We start from the raw sequence: 17,876 nt of genomic DNA, 5'->3' as shown, positions 1-17,876 counted from the left end.
TGTATCCAATTTCATTTTTTTTTTAAATTATGCCTTGTTTTGTACAGTGTAAATCCATTTCTGCTTTTCTTTGTAGCAGGTTTTGTTTCGATGTGTAGTGGAGCGGTATCTGGCCTAGTGTAAGTAAATGGAGCGCGAGAATTGGGGAAAAAGTACAACAATCACACCTACAGCAGCAGGAATGGGAGCAGAGCCATGAATACCTAACTGACTGTAGTGATGGCTGTGCCCATACACATGTTATTTTCGAGTGTGTTTCAGCAAGGCTTGGGTTTTAACTCTTTCAAGTTAAAGCTCAAGACCAGAATAGAAAGCTCAAGAACCATTAAAGAGACCGATGGCAACAAGGGGGAAGCTTTCATCTCAGTTAAGGAATCTTGTGCATTGCAGGAAATTGCTCTCCTTACTGTCTGCTGCATCGTGGGAACGGTTTATTTTGTCCTTGAGATTAATGTAGGAATACATCCATGGAAATGAGAATAGTGACGCTGGATACTGGTTCTTCTGGCCCATCCTAGCATTGATACTCTACAAAAAGGTTTACATACGAATCTCTGCACTTCTCCCTTCCCCCTGCTGCAGCCTCTCTGATTTTTGATGTTGGAAGACGTCAAACCTTGGGTTATGTAGATATATAATGTTACTATTAAAGCACTTCTGAATCATTTTAAGCATAGCCTGAAGCCAGTAAGTAGAAAGAGCTTTAAGAGGAGGGGAGGGGCTCTTTCGGAGCTGTTCTGCAATGACTTTGATTGTTCACGGAATTCTGGAGGCAGATGTGGCCAACGTCTTATATACAAAGGGGCTGGTTGGATTCCTGAATCACAAAGATCTTTTATGATATACAGATGGTGCCAAATTTTGGACTAAATCCACTGTGGAATTACCAAAGGACATTGTCTTTTTGGGAAGTGCTGCTTAAATGTGTCTCTGTGTTTGACAGGGACAAAGTATACCTCCTGATTTGCTGGAATTAAGACTTAATTAGGCCAGTTTTCTCTGAGAAGCCCTAACAACTGCGTTCTCCCTTAAAACCTGCAGGTTAATGAATGATAGAAGAGAAAGATTGAGCATGGCTATCTAAACTTTTTTTCTTGTCACTTTTTATTCTGTACTTTTCTGGGGTATCTATTTAAAATATCAAGGGAACATCTCAGTAGTTTCACAATGCTTAACTCTGCCACTAAAAAAAGTGCAATGCTGTCTCATGGAGCTATTTTGTTGCTTTCAAGTACGTACACTTGCAACACTAACTCATCTCATATTTGATAGGGAATCTGCTGAACATGGGAAAACATTCAGATGGAATGATGGTCGATATTCCACCAATAAATGCTAGAGGTGGAAGTTCAAGCCCTGATGTTCACTGAGTCATCCTGTCAGTCACGTCCGTGATCTTTCCTGTATTTCATAAGTGTCCTGACCACAGGTGCACACACTTCTCTTACTCATTCACAGATGGGCAGATTGCTGTAATGTGACCTGGGACTCCTTGAAGCCTGAGACAGTTTTGTCAGGGATTTCTTGTCCAACTGGAAAGGAAATAACGTGATAGTATCAATTTGTGCTTTGGTTATGCCCCATCCTATATAAGCAGTCTGCAGATTTTGAAACACTCTTACTCTGGTTTCCTTGTGCTGTCTGTTACCTACTATTAATTCCCAAGACATTCTTTAATCCAAGGGTTATTTGCAGATGTGTTTGATAGAGAGTTGCAAGTTTCAAAACAAGTAGATTTCTAAAAAATTTCTAAAAACTGACTTCCAGAGAGGAGCTAAAACCTCTCTTAAGCTGGAGAAATCCAGGGAGACTCTACCATTATACAGTTTGTTGGAATCATGGGGCTGGCTATATTTCAGATTCACTACAGCGCATGTGACTTTTACCTGGCCAGCAACTCACAAAAGTCCAGGTTGAAGGTGTGGAAGTGAGTGAAGGGGGACAGGAGATCTGGGGCTTTCTGGAGCTACAGGGAGGGTCTGAGCAGTACTGGAAGTACTACCCATCATTTTACCCTCAGTTTCCCTCGCTTTCCTATTTGTTTTCCATCTCCTTTACAAAGTGCATAAAATTCTCTGATAAAAAAGCTGTTCAAAACAAATATTCTTGTAATATCTATATCTGTGCTGACATGCACATAAAGCATTAATGGAGAAGGAACGCTATATTGGTACTCAATTAAAAAAAATCCTGTTTATTTTTAAAAAATCATGAAAGAAGTGTAGTTCAACAGAGAAAACTCTTTCAGAAGATCATGAACATCACTCTTTACAACATTACTCTATCCCACTGAATTTTGTGTAATAATTTTTTGAACTATGTTTTAAAAAATCTTTCGTTAGGATGTTTATGTAAGGGATTTCAATGGGCAAATAGGTTTGTTCAGGCAAAGCAATACTTAAACTCCAGGCCTTGCATGTCAGTGTGAACTAATTAAAATCATATTGTGCAATAGGTCAAGAGATCAGGAAGTTGGCCTTCTAATTAGAAGAGATAGTTATAAATAAAACCTTGTTGTTGAAAAGGAAGAGCAAAATTAAGAAGAAGATCTAGATGTGAGAAAAATGAATCAGAACCCTGGGTCTCTGTGGAAGTCGCCCCTTTCTCTTTTGAGTCTCACTGTGTTACATAGAGAGACTTGAGGCTTCAGACTGTCCCTCAATAAGGATCTCTGGGCTCACCCCTGTGCCAGCAGCACCTGCCCATGTTGTGCATGCCTCAGTCCTCAGATAACAAATAATAGCCTGGCCTCCCCAAACAGAGTCTGACGGGAGAATTCAGATCTGGTTTGTATTTGCTGTCAGCTTAGACCTTTCATCCTCCTTAATAGTTTAGCTACACCTATTTTTTTGTGGTTCTTGCTATCACCACAAATGGGCACATTGCCAGACTGGATAGGTGTTGTCTTGGGACTGTTTTCGCGGGAGCCTTTTGTGCCAGTTACTGTTTAGCTTTCGTTCTTCCATCTTAATAATTGAAAAGCGTTTATTTTCAATAACATGTAGGTGTTGGGTGTTGTTTTCCCCTGGAGCATAAACATAATTAGTAAAAATAATAACAATAAACAGATTTTAGATGGTGGAATGGCTCTTCAACTTTTTCTGTAGATTTTCATCACTTCAGAAGAATGGAAGGCAGATCTAGTTCAACTATGCATTTGTTTTGTAAAGGGAACCTGAGCAGGGGGTGGGACTGCATACCCTCAAGGGTCCGATCCAGTCTAATTTATGCTCTGACTCTATGAAAGCATAAATCCTGAAAGCTAAAGGCATTAATAATATTAAAGCTTGTAAATCTAAGATACCCATTTATCAGAGTGAAAGATACCATCTTTCCACAGGACCATGACCAGCTTACCTTTAGAGTGTGATGCTGATAATACTATAATACAGGAAATATTTATGGTGTGGGACTGTAAGTTAACCATTGGTCTTTGGGAGACTGTCTTGTAAAATGTTTCGTCAGCATATTCACACATGTTGCTTTTAGTTTGACCTGAGATGTGTATTTCACAAGGACTTTGCTGTGTAAAACGTTATGTATAATATTGTGAAGGTGGGGAAGGAGTGATTTTCTCCATCTTCCCATCAGAAGCAACTAGAACTATAGAATTAGGTTATTTGTGTAAGTCTTCTTGATGGTCTGAAAGAGTTTGTCTATCCTGCCCTCAGTCTCGTTGGTTCCCGACGCTTCATCCTTAACATCACCACTGCCAGCAGAACATATTAGTCATTGTAAGACAGGGCTTGTTTATGCCTGTACCCTGGGGTGGCTGCTGAATGTTTTTGTTCTGCCATTGCTCAGTTGTTTATTAGTGCCTGTTTACAACTAAAACCTTAAGGGATGAATATCCTATCCTGCTGACTTCTGTGTGTGGCTGATACAGAGCTTGAGTTTGGTGTGAGTTGTTACTTTGATCTTTTGAACTTTGATTCATACAGGTTGTGGGGGTCAGTACCAAGCTGCTGCTTTGAAAATGTAGAGATCTGTTTTATTTGAGCGAGAATGGGGCTTTCCCCCTTTATTTGCAGGTACACTAACTCAGGCATGGCTAAAAATCCTGAAAAATTCAAATAAATTTCAATTCAAACCATTACAAGGTGCATTCACCTTGCTTTCTATAGTTAGGGCCTAGCATGGGCTTTTGAAGGAAATTCCCATGTCCCATGGCTAATTACTTTGGTATTTAGCATTATCATGTACCTTGGAGCACATGAACTAGATTTCTTTTTGGTCAAAGTAGACTGGAAAATGTGTCCCTAATGCATTCCACTGGAAAACCAGCATTCAGCCCTAGGACCAGACAAGACCTAGCTCAAAGTAAAAATAAATAAAAACCCCAAAGAAACAAAAACCCTCTCCACCATCAAAAAGCACCTGAACTGTGTATATTATTTGTACAATAGGTTCTCACCACCAGCTGTTTTACTCCACAGGTGTGCTCTTATTGGTCCTCTGTATTTGCTAATGAAGATGTACCCAAAGTGGTAAATTTTAATAGAAAAATGCAGATGAGTCTTAATATTCCCTTTGTATAAATGGCTGTTCACAGTGCCTTGCCCTATTCACCATAGTCTCTTCTCATAATCTGGTGTATGACTTGCTTTTTGCAAACCTTTGACTACTGTGAAATTAAGTAGGTGAAGCTATTTTTAAAAGTATATTTTCTGAGAGTGGGTGGAGTAATATTAAGAATTACGTTGAACTTTATGCGGCATTTGACACCACCGGCATAAATGATTAAGATTTTTTTTCTCTTTTTCTAAAAATGGGTAAAGATTTTGTGCTATAAATATTTCCAGAATGAAGGCCCAACTTGAAGAGGAATTTATTCTCAGGGCTCATCACCGATACAGCCTTTCGAGCTTCGGTATCTTCAGCCAGTGTTACCTATCCTCTCACTTTGTCATATCGGAGTGCTTGCTCCTTTCGAATGGTATCAGGCTGCAGTTTAGAGACGAACTACCTGTGGTTAAAAGCCCGGTAAATTTAGTGCCTCTGATGTAAACATTCCAATGCTTTCAGAAACAGATTAATTCTTTGTGATTTTAATTTCTCTGCAAGCTTTTTGAACTGGCACTTACCATCTTTTTTTGTACAGTGCTACAAATATATCTCATTACCTCTCCTCCCTTTAATGAAAGCGAGAAAATAAAATCTGGAGGCTTAACTATAATACCAAATATCACAGGGTATATTGTTCAGTCTTTCCACTCGTGATTATATTATTTTCTTTTAAAATTGTATTTTTATATGTTGGAAATATGCACACTTGAACGTGTTTACTACAGCTTTTATGGGCTAATGTTGAGCTGCTTTTTCATTTTGAAGCCATGTCTCAGTGCTCTTGTATTATTTTGTTAATATTGCTCAAACTACAGAGCACTTGAGATGCTTTGGCCAAAGTGTTGTTCAGAATTACCTCTTTAAAAAATCAGTTAATATTGATCCATATCCACGGAATGTTGCTGTGGAATTGATGCTGTTTACTCGTTAATCACTGCAGACTGCAGCTCACAGTGTTGGCAATGTGACTTGTTTGTTACATGTGACGATTGCTTTATAAATGTGAATAAAATCAAGACAAAAACCTCTAGTACAACTGGAACTAGAAACTCAGTATTTTCCTCATTAATTTTGGCAGCAAAGTAGTCTTACAGAACAGTATGCAATAAAACTGAGCCAACTGAGTCCCACACTGTGGCTATAATTACATATTTTTGTTTGCTAATCAGTAGAATTTTTCTGTGTACACTATTATACTTTAATGGTTCTGTTGCAACACCAAATTTACTACAATGTTCTCTTGAAGAAAATGGCACATAATGATTTTGTATTTACTACAAGAAGATATTAAACTAAATAATACATAATGATGCTACACAGATTAACCAGCTCTTTAGTTCTTCTGTTCCTTATCTATGCTTTAATGGTGTTTTAGGACAAACATAAAGTTATTTGGGAGGGAATTACCAGAATTACAGAACTGGTAAATATAGCCATCTGTGTGGGATGTCTTGTTTTTTACTTGAAAACTATTCGATTGTAAATTTAAGCTGTGCTTAGTACTTTAATTTCCCTTCCCACAACTCCTGGAGCATAAGGAGGGTTGCAGCCAGCTCAGATAAGTAATAAGTTCATTAATTACAGGTTTACCTTTTTTGTAGGTTAAAAAAGCTTGTGTGGGACTTGATTAAACAAGCTGTTGTGGTGTGGCCCTGTGGAGGGCTTGGCAGGGAGCAGCTCAGAGAAGCTCCCCATGCAACTTTTGGAATCAGTCTTCCATTAACTCTAAAGGTTGCTTGCTGGTTTTTGTGCTCTTCTCGGGTTTTTTATGTTATTTCTGTCCAAAGTGATTTCACTGCAAATAACCCCCGTGTACAGTGGGCAATGTGGAAGGCATGTTATCTCAAGCTTTGCCATTGCCTTCTTTTTATTTCTGACATTAAATAAATAAATAAACAAACACTTAAGGGGTTTTATTCCTTTTCTTTTTATTAATGGTTATTCTGTCACTTAATTTCCACTAGATAATTTTGAATATATCTGACAATCTTAAGTTAGTATAAAGCTTTTCCGTTTACCTTGGAAACAGAACTCTGCTGTCAGACACAATCTGTCCAGGAGTGGAAAAGGAAGGCATGGTCTGATGGTGGCAGCTTGCCCCCTCTACTGCAGATACAGTCAATTATGTGTGAAGGCTGTGGTTTTTTATAGCTTGAGATACAGCTCTAATATTTTCTATAGATCTGTCAATTTCTGCAATGCAATCTGACATATTAGTGAGGGTAAACCGTTTCTCGTCTGCATTTGATTTGCAGTGTGAGTCTGTATCAAGATAAGATTCTGCTTTTATAGGGGAAGTTGTACTTAGTGTATGGGATATTTTTGCATGTGGCTGAAAAACAGTTGATATTTCAGCATTGCTGAATGTTGATTGTGTCCTAGATCTTGTAAGTTATCTTTTGGCAAGATCTTTTAAGTTACCTTTCTCTTGGTTGTGTTGCACATATGATTTGCCACAGCCTCTCAACAAAAGGAAAGAATATTTGAGAATATTTGTTTTTATGGGTAATTACTTCTCAGGCTTGTGTTAAAGTGCTGTCTGAAAGAACGTTGTTCGTACATCATTTTCTGGTTAATGTAGTGTTTACCTTTTTCTTCCCTTGTATTTATTCCATTAGAATACATTGTAATGTATTCAGTTGGATTTACCTATCATGAGGCAATTTTTGTATAATTAATACTGTTAATTAATCTGGTTTGAAACAGCACTTGAAATTGAGAGGCTGTTTCTGTGATTGCAGACTGAGGAATATCTCAACCAAGTTTTCTCCCTTCAGTGGTTCACGATAAAAGTAAATTAGCACAAGTGAAAATGATCCAGGAAATAAGAAAACCAGCTGCTCCTCAGTAAATAACTTGGAGTTTTCCAATAGCCTATTAAGCCTTGCTGCAAGCCAGAGAGTATCTCCTTTGTTGATGCTCAGTCTTGCTCCTTTGTACATTCCAGGTGCTGCCCTAATTCAGAGCTCCTACGATCCCCGTGGATTTTTTAAGTCCCCTTTGAAGTATGCCCAGCACTTAATGTGCTTTGCTTCTGTAACTGACCTTTCCTCTGGTCCTTTCTTCACCCTCTCTCTCTCTCGCAGATGGTGCATCAGGGAAACCTCCATGAAGATTCTGTGCTGCTGCAGTCAAACTAAACCTGTATGGGTTAGAGGGGAAGGGAGGAGATGGCTCTTAAAAACAAACAATCAAATTGATTGACAAAAATCATCTAGAATGTGGTATTTGAAGCTGTAAGTCATAAAAGCTTTTTCTTGGCAGATCTGCCCACTTTTCTTTTGAAAGATTTTTCAGGGAAGTAGAGCTATGCACCTTGCACCACATACCTCCTTTGTCTGGCCCTGGCTCAGTGTCTTCTCCCAGGCTTTCTCAGAAGCTTTAATGTATTCTTTCATTCCAGCAGTGATGTATAATGTTCTGGTGCTTGGTGCACCCTATGGCTAAAAAGAAAAATCACCTTCTCCCATTTCTGGAATAGTTATATTTAATTAGAAGTCATATTTCCTTATGGAAGCCCTTAGGCTTCAAATCCACAATGTGAGAATGTCTTCCTTCCATGTTCTCTGTCAAGAAGGGCTTATATCACCTCCCCTTGCATTTTTGTGGGGAAAGAGTGGTTAACATGATACTTTTTTTTTTTTAAATTTTCACTATACCTTTAAAATTCTCTGGAATGACATGCCAACAGCCTTTTGGGCTGTGAGGATGCATGACTGTTACAAGGCTCCCTTTTACACAGTCATTTTACAATTATTACTTGATAGCCTGTGCCGTCTAAATCCTTGACCTGTGCCTGTCAACTGCTAGCTGATCGTAGTGAATAAATTTGTATAATCACTGCATGATGACTGCTTAATAACTGTACTCCAAATATGCAAATACCTATTCTGGCTTAATACAATTCATCTGCTTTGACTGGCCTATGCATTTAGTATTCTTGAAGCATTTGTAAGTAATGCAGCACACCATTGCAGTCTCCTGTCCTTTTGTGCCGAGCTCTAAAATGCTGAAACCTACAGAGAAGAAAAAGACGTATTACAAAAAATCCAAAGAAAAATAGACATCAAACAACAGAGAGGAAGCACTAGTCTGTGTGTGTTGTGAATGAGGGGAAAAAGGCCCCCAAACAAAAAACTTCCTTAAGGATTGTAGAAAGTTTTTCTATTTTCATTCTCTTTATAAAGTTAGCTATATGCCTTTACTCTGAATAACCTGTGGTATTAATTTCCTTGTCTGCATTTTACAGAAGACTACATAAAATTGGAAGATAGAAATTCAAAAGCTTATTTGAGTCTGAGACACAAAATGCTCACAAAAAAAAAAAACCCCACACCGAAAACAAAAAAAAACCCAAACCAAACCAAAAAATGCCAAAAGCACAAGATAAAAAGCGAGGCCATAGTCATACAGAAAAGACGTCTTTTTCACATTTGTGATTTCCCAGTGCTGAAGGGTGGAAGAATATTCTGTGGAAGCCATGGTCATTTCTTTCTCTCATCTTGCCCTGTTCTTTTAAGCATTTTCTTTGGCCATCAAGTTACATAGGTTGCTGAGACAGGTGGACAGCAAATCATACCAGTTTGTCCATTTCTGTGTTCGTTATTGCAACATCAGAACATCAGTAAATAGCTTTTTAAAAATCTAATGTGATTTTCATTGCACTGTAAGACATGCTTTCTATCTTACTATTAGATACTTGTTCCTTTAGTCTTTCTCAGAATTTAACTTAGTATGTCTGAACAGCACAGGAGGAAAAAGAGACACCATAGTTTAATGAACCAGACAATGTTTGGTATGACGTCCCATGGGGTATGAAACCCCATGTCTTCAATAGCTTAATAGCCATCGTGGCAAAGAGGGTTTCAGAGAGATTTTGAAGGCAATAATGTGGATATTTACTAAAGAATGACAGTCATGTAATAATAGCACAGTAACATGAATGAAAATCCAGGACAAAGCAGGCGTCTTAGCAATGAAATGTAGATAAACCTTTTTGATCTTCCAATCTGTGCAGAACCCAGCTGGAAACAAAGTACTGTGGCTGCCCAGGAGGCTGAGGAAAGGATTTTGGAGTTGCCAGACCCATTTCTTCAGGGTGATACCACCTAAAACAACTTGCACCTTCTTAATAGTTGTTTTGGGAAGCCGGGGGAGCAAGTTGGGAGGAGCATGAGCCGAGCTTGGTTTAATAGCACAGAGTAGCCTGAATTCCTCCAGGCTTATCACTTCCCTCCTCGGTAAACAACAACAAGCAGTTTTTGCGCTCACTGCCGGGAGGTATTTAGGGCTTAGCTGTCTCCTTTCCATCTGGAAAAGAGTGTGGCATGTCAGGTGTCTTAACACTAACACAATTAAAAGGAAGTGAATGGCTCCTTCACACATGCCTTAATGTCAGCAGTTTGGACTGGGAAAAACTGGAAAAGCATTATTGGAGCCTTTGCTACTGTTTTTTCCTGCCAAAAGTGTGACATTCAGACAGGTTTATCAGCCCCGTGTTTCTCTGAGCCCTTATGCTGCTTGAGTGGGCTGACAAAAGTGTGAATCCTATTGACATTATAGCTCCGTCTACAAAATTGGAGCAGAGAGCTCGAAGACTAAGAAAGATGACATCATAAGTGTGAGATAAAATGAACACTTCCTTTATTGTTTAGTTGTTTATGGAAGGAATTTGCCAATCATCATTGCTAGCATGACAGAAGAACTTTTACTTGGCTTTTTGTTTATTTTTAATGAGTTTCTGGTATCCCGAGATATTTAACTAAAATAAAAAATCTGCCAGAATTTGTGAGTTTCCTGTTGGTTTGTGTTTTGTCAAAGTAAGAATAATTGGCTGTGTGCAATAAATATAGCACACTTAAAATTTAACAGATCCGTGGGTAAGTGAGCTTTATTTTGAATTGTTGATTTCTTTATCCATATGGGTTTTTTGCCAGTTTATGGCAAGGACATTGATTATGTTGGATGTTTCAGCTCCTTTTGTTATGCTTGACTGTGAACTGCATCTAGATAAGACCAACCTTCTCTTATAACAACCAGTAGGTTTTAAAATTTAATTCCCAGCACTTTTCACTGTGGCAGGCAATTACTGGTGGTTTGTAATGCTAAATTTATAGGATTTCAGCTAAACAGTACTCTAAAATACAAGTTTCCCATGTCTGACTTTACAATAAGGTTTACACCTGCCATTGTTACGAGCAGTTTTGTTCCTTGCAGTATATACTGGAATAAAGGGATTATTATGTTTTACTATTATTTTTCATTAAACTCACTCTGCAGCATGGCTGGTTGGAGCTGGGAGGATTCCTGATTTTAATTCTAGCTGCCGGAAGGCCCCTTGTGCAGCCTCAGAATGTTGATCCTTAAGAAAGGAAGGCACTGTACAGAGAATGTGGATTGACAAGTTAGGTAATCAGTAGCTTAAGTGTCAAGACTTGCAGGTCTCATTTTGGTCTTAAGTCAGGTGTAGGTGCTAACAGTTTCTGAAAGTAAGATTATTTAAGGAACTGTAAATGTAGATTGTCTGTGGTGAATTGCAAACCTAATTCAGGGAACTATATGTCTCAAAATAGATGATTCATCTGTGCTTTTTGTGTTTAAAATGGAGAATTTTAAGGATAAAGCTTAAGATCATGCTTTCAAACTCTGATATTTTGTCCAGGAAATACTGTATAATTGCTAAGTTTTTAAAATTAATTGTGTTGGAGGCCTATAAACCAGTGCATTGATTAAAAATCTTCAGTTCATTAAACTTCCCAATGGCAGAGGCCATCTCAGTAATAAAAACTGCTGTTCCTAGCAGTGGACTGGCATCTGTGTTGTAATCTTTTTAAGATCCCCACCTTTGTTCATTAGACCAGCACCTGTTGTCTCTCGATGGGCAGGATTTATTTCCCCTTGTCGTCGGTCTCAGAGGCGCAGTTGCAACTTTGGCAGCAATTGATTGCAATGAACCCTTCAGAGGTACTTGACCAGTTTAGCAGAATGATGCTGGGTTTCGCTGTGAGTTGGTTCTTGGTTGTCTTTTGGGGGTTCGGTGGGTTTTTTTGGGAGTGGTGGTTTTCGTCTTTTGTTTGGGGTTTTTGTTTATTTTTTTGTTTCTTTTCCTTCTGGTTGCCACACACATCTTTGCAATGGGCGTTTGTGGAAGGCCCACAAGGATGGAGGACGTGCGTAGCAGAGATGTGCTACAGTGCACAAAGCAGTTCCCTCTTCTGTCCCCAGCAGTGCCTCTGATGCAATGATGTTATCCTGGTTTTATGCACCCGTGGCATTTGCCATGTGGAAAAGCAGTACCACTTCAGAGATATATCAAGCACAGGTGACTTTCTTAAAAAAGCAAACCTCATGAATTTCCTACTGAAAATGAGAAATGAAAATCTGGAAAAGCACCAGAGAACTAGGAAAAAAGACTGTATAAATTCTTGAAATGTAACACAGTAAATCTGCATATGTTCTTTACATCATAGCTTCACTTTGTTCAGACTTGCACACAAGGTCACAGAAGAAATTTGGGCCTTATTATTCCTGGAGGAGTTTGTATTTTTTTGCTGTGGTGTTTGATTATCTTACCCTTTTTTATTACCATCTGCACTGCAAGGGTAGTTTTGCTGAGTTTGTTTTTTTTTTTTTTTAAGCAGCATCCCATGATACCCTTAATTCTGTGTTTCCTGTGCTTTTGCTTCATTTGCAATTTTAAGAGATTTTCTCTAAGAAATAGGTTTGTTCTATATTGTACACCAGTAAATAATTAGCTGGTTTTTTTACTATATAACTTTAACCCTTTAGTTCTGGAGAACAAATGCAATTGTTTTACAATAAGTTAATTAAGAAAGGATTTCACCTGTTAGCATCCTTCAGTGTACAGGGAGAAAGATGGTGCCAAAGATTACATATTTTTGTTTAACACGTTGTTATTAATATGCTGTCCTTTGCGTAGGATTTTTATTTTGATACCTGCTTTTGTTCCTGTATTTTAAGCAATTATTTTCAGGTGACTTCTTTGTGCAACCAATGCCATTGACTGCAGTAGCTTTGAAAATAGTTTTTCCTCATTAATGGCTGCTGCTGAATTGTTGGGAGGACAAAGTGCTGTCCCTAGTGGCTCCTGAAACTTATGGAAGCATGCAATGAAATTGCTAATACTATTTTTCATGAAAAAAAAATCAGACTACTACTTTTAATAGCTTTACACAAGCATGAGCAACTTGAACTATAGAAATGAATTGAATGTGAAGTTTCTTGAGCCTTTTTTCAGCCCTCAAAATATAGTTCATGTTTTCAGGTCTTCAGAATCGAGAAGCTCCTTCCATCTGCTTGTCCACCCAAGCACAGTGAAACAATAAGTACAGAAACCCAATTTTTCTGGGCTGTCCACACATGATGGCACTGGGTAACAGAATCACTTTTCAAAAGACAGGTCAACCTGCATTAAGTCTTTGCAGTCATTCAAAAGCCAAAGTGTTGCGTGCTACTTCAGAGCATTTATGGGACCTTAAGGTAGATTGTGGGGTGGCCAGTTTTTTGGGATGCGGGCAGAAGAGAAGAGGGTGTTCTTCCACCATCCCGTGGGTGTTTGCTGCCTCACTGGTGGCCCCAGGCAGGACTCAGTGCTATCAAAAATCCTTCAAAATCGCTTGGTTTATAAGCCTGAAACTCATTTCAAAAAGCACAGTATTAATAAGATAGTTAGAAGCCCTCTCTTCAGTACCCTCAGGCGTTGCCAGTTGGTCAGCATGCAGACCAGAGATGGGATTTCTTTCAGCTATGATTGACAGTTTTGTCTGTGGGATTTTCCCACATCTTTCCCATAGCTCTTAAATGGCAGGTCACTTGTGTATGAATATGACCCAAAGATTTCCATAAACCTGGACAGGAAGGTAGCCTGTAGAAAAAAGATGCACTGTGAGGCAGAGGGCTTCAAAGGGAAATCACATTTTTTACTGGTTGTAGAAAGCAGTGATAAACCACAATTCCTTATCACTGTCATGTGCCGCCAAATCAGATTTGACTGGGTTTTCAGCCAGTTCCACAATGAAGAGTGGGATATGGTTTAATGTGCTCCAGATCTGTTTAGAATAATGCAGCTGAGCATGTATATAGCAAACTGAAAACACAGATGAAATATCTGAAACCAATATATCAAGGGTTCTTCACTTTCCTATTAATTTGGCAGCATGCCATTATTATCATGTAAATTTCTTCCTCGTTACTACAGAATAACAAAATGTCTTTGACCATCATTTTTCCCTCCTGAGGTTGTTGTCATTATCTGTAATTTCCACTAAGTTTCCCCGTTAATAGTGCTGGCCTCTCTGTACACTGACATTACTAGTTGGTGCACACTTCCAGAAAACAGAGTATCTCATGTAAATACTTTGTACATGCCTGTTCCATGCTTCTTTTTTTCCTTAATTAATGTGGCTAAGACATGTTTTAGCAGAGGCTAAAAAATCAGATTTTTTAATCTGCTCTACCTTTGCAATTATTTTACTTTGTGTTACGCAGAGTGCTCATATTTGGTAATGTATTCCAGTGCTTGGGGTTTGCTTTAAGAATTATCAAACTTACGTTCTGAAGTGTATGTATTATTGGAAACATAGAATATTTCTAGCATGAGTTATCGAGTTATGAAATAAAAAATGTATACATAGACCACAGGTCAGCTCTGTTCATGTATAATAAAGTATGGTAGGAAGAAAAGGTTATTATGAAAGTTGAGAGTGGTTTGGTGTTTGGGTTTTGGGTTTTGATTTTGTTGGTGGTGTTCTCCACCTCCGCCCCCCTCCTTTCATTCTTCCATGTCATCAGTCACTGAAGTATATCAAATGCTAATTTCTACTCTTCCATCTAAGCCTGTCTGGAGTATTCAATCATTTTCTCTTGTGCCACCTTTATAAGGGAAGTGTGCACATCTACTTGTTCACTTTTGGCAGATGTCTTCCATTTTCCTTGTCATATGTCAGGATTGGTTGTGATAGAATTGATTTTCCTCTGTTAAGAATCCAATTTTTTTCAATTATTCTTTCATCTTTCTGGAGCTTCTTTGCTTAAAAAGGCTGGACACAGACATGTGTGGAATCAGCTCCAGGAAACTACTGATAGACCATCTTTGTCATAGCTGTATTTGCATTAAGAGCCCCCTTCCAACGTGAGGGGGGTTATAGATGGGGAGCTGGCACCTCCTATGTGATCACAGCTGCTCTGACACATGATGTGCTGATACTGGGTATTTTAATACATCACAGGTTTAGAAGTGGCAAACCTGTGCTTCCACTTCCCTGGCAGCAGCGATGGTTTCCTTCTGCAGGTCCTGTTGTTTGGCTGTGCTCTGAGCTGGGCTTGTGCTAAAGTGAATGGAGTTTGAGGAAGAAGAGGTCGGTTTATGCAGTTGAGTTGGCTGAGAGAGTAGCTGAGCATTGCACATACACTGCTCAAAGGAGAATGCCAAGCTGGTGGGGACAGGAAGGATCTCAGGGGTGGAAATGTTTAGTCAGCCACCAAGCGAATCCTTGCATGGACTTGAGTCTTTGTCCTGTATTCCTGAGGACTTCTTCCACTGTAAAGAATCATGGAGAAAGTGCTAGTCCTAAGCATCTGAGCTGTTTTTATGTTGGTGTCTCCGGAAGTACTAAGGTTGGTAAAGATGTGGTGGTGCTGCTTATAACAATACAATTGAAGTTTCAACGCATACTGGTTTACTTAACCTGCTTGGTTTGGAAAAGCATTCAGTAATTAGATTAAAACAATTAAATTGGATATTATGAGCACAGGATGGATTTCAAACATTCTTTCTTCCCCTCAAGGTTACAAAATATTATTCTTGCATTAGCATCTTGGACTCTGTTGAGCAGAGATTTTGGGTAAGTTAAAAACAAAAGTTAGCTGAGGTAGAGTAAGAAGCCTTTCTGTTTTGGGACAGAGAATGTGCAATGTGCTTACAGCTGGTGGCTTGCCATCCATGGTCTTTTCAATAAACAAGTTTAGAAAACTTCATTGAAAGTGCAGTATCACATGATTCTGTAGTTATCTTTCTCTAATATAAAGTACTACAAAAAACCATTTTGAAAATCAGTGAAAATGTGTCCAGGATGGGTATGGAGTATTGCAAGGAACTGCTTATCCAATTCTATTGTGTCACCTGAATATGAACTCTGATATAGAACTCCTCAGAAAGGACAATCAGGTTTTTAGCACTTAGCAGAAGACGGTTTCATCCATTTGAAGATGTTATCTGCCTCCCCACTTGGGGATGCATGACTTCAGGAAATACTTAACACCTTATGAAACCAATAATGGCCTTAATACAGAAAGGCCTGCCCTTGTTTCCGCTGTTGCTTCAAGGACCATCTCGGGGTGAGGGAGTTTCCCAGTCTCCCTGCATCGCAGTGGGCACTGCGTGGTCGGTGGGAGCACTGAGTGCCATGGGTTGCCCAAATGTGAGCCTGTAGAAAGCGACGCAGCTCCTGCTGCGACCAGGTGATGTGAATCTCTTGAAAACGCATCCCCCCCTCGGCTTTCCAAACCTGCTGTGGTTTAATGGCTTCAAACATGCTGCAGGGCACAGCTCTAACTTTGAACTAGTTAAATCTGAAATAAAATCTGAAATAAATCTTAAACGATGTTCATACAGACCCTTTCTTATCTCTGTAAGTATTTGTTTAGCCTTTATTCTGGAGCTTATTTTACCTTTTGAGTTGATACTGTAGTTTATGTGAAGATTGTTTTTTCTAGTTGAACTCCATAGCTGCTGCTGGATTAGGGCTTTACTGTAGTTAGTATGTTCATGCATACACTACTTCCTTTACTATTTTCTATCCTTTTTCTCAAACTTTTTGCTATAATTACAGTAGATGATTTCTTGGATTGCATGTTGAGAGGGCAGAATTGCTGTGCCAGCAGCCTTGTTGTATTCTTTTGCTGGCTCCTGAGGGTAATAAGATCTATGCACTCTACTAATTTTCTTGCACACTTAGCTGCAATTGCAACCTTTAGTAATTATTTTTTAATTAACTCCAAAATATTGCATGAATAATGCAAAATTTTAAAGAATGGAAAAATTAAAAAAGGTCAAAAGTAGGCATTTTTAATATTTCAAATCAGTAAGTATTATTTCTTGGAATTTTTATATAAGGCATTAGTAGCATGGTGACATTAAATGACGTGCACAATTGTGGAAGTATCAGAGGTACGTTGTAAAAGAGAGTTTGGCATTTAGATGGGGATCAGATTTGTTTTCATAATGTGTATTGAGAATTTCTTAGAGCCTTCAATAAGATGCTTTCCTAATACTGAAATTTTTATTCTGCTTTACCTTTCCTAGACGTTTGCTTTTCAATTAGCAGAAGTTGACTAAACACTTTGTTTTTGCAAAACACAGTAATTCTGTCAGAAGAAAGAACTGTGTATATTTAGATATCAACTTGCAGATCAGTTGGTCTGGGCTGTGGGTGTAAAAATAGGCAGTAAATGTTTATGACCATGAGTGAAGGCAACATAAAAAGTGGTTTTTAATAAATCTCAGGTTCTGGGTTTGTTTTGTAGTGGATGGCTGCATACACCGAGCTGCCGGGCCCTGCTTAGTTGCTGAGTGTCGCAACCTGAGTGGCTGTGAGACTGGACAGGCCAAAATTACCTGTGGATACGACCTACCTGCAAAATGTAAGTCAAGCCTTTCTCAGCGTTTTTGTTTCCAGCATGTGTTGCTGGTGTGCATGGTTCATTTCCCTGTAGTCTAATTCAATAGGGTATTCATTTAACAAAATTAGCCGTGGGACTTAATTAAGCATGTTCTGCAATAATGTCTTCCCCTCAAAGCAATTCAGGCTTTTCTAAACGATTATTTCACCTATGTTATCCGATGAAAACTTGCATGTCTCTAAAATATAAAGCATCTTTCATGTTTATTTTTTGCAAGCTAAAACCTGTCCTTTCATATGCATAATAAAGGATTGGAAATGCTTTATGAAATATGAACAAAATATACATTATCATATTTAAGTTCCGCGGAGACAGTTTTTGGAAATGTTGTATATTTGATGTTCTTCATGCAGATTCCTTGATTGTGAATACTTTGAGGGCCCAGGAGATCAAAGTGATGTATTGTGTTTTTAGCTGCTACGTAGTGTCTGATTGGCAATTACTGCAAAGGCATCTGTCACACTTTAGCTTTTGACGGAGTGCTGCTCCAGTGCTGGAATGTTTTTGCACTTTGAAAGTGGAATTGTCAAAAGTTTTCCTCCTCTTTCAGATAGGAAAATGGTTATTTGACTGTGTTGTGTAGATGTTGAGTTTGTCTTGGAGAACACTAA

At 38.7% G+C, this 17,876-nt stretch overlaps 1 protein-coding gene across 7 annotated transcripts in view; it reads left to right on the top strand.

The window, feature by feature from the left end:
* Nucleotides 1-17,876, top strand: part of MACROD2 (mono-ADP ribosylhydrolase 2) — an 895,327-nt gene that overhangs the window by 248,850 nt on the left and 628,601 nt on the right. For all 7 annotated transcript variants that reach the window (XM_048298703.1, XM_048298702.1, XM_048298700.1 and 4 more), the window contains one exon: nucleotides 17,110-17,226. In XM_048298703.1, coding sequence (XP_048154660.1) covers nucleotides 17,110-17,226 — 117 coding nt within the window. The remainder of the gene's footprint in view (nucleotides 1-17,109; nucleotides 17,227-17,876) is intronic.

This window comes from Corvus hawaiiensis, chromosome 3 (genome assembly GCF_020740725.1).
Source record: "Corvus hawaiiensis isolate bCorHaw1 chromosome 3, bCorHaw1.pri.cur, whole genome shotgun sequence".
Taxonomy (NCBI): Eukaryota; Metazoa; Chordata; class Aves; order Passeriformes; family Corvidae; genus Corvus; species Corvus hawaiiensis.
The sequence above is the reverse complement of the archived record's forward strand: the minus strand, read 5'-3'. Positions and strand labels throughout refer to the sequence as shown.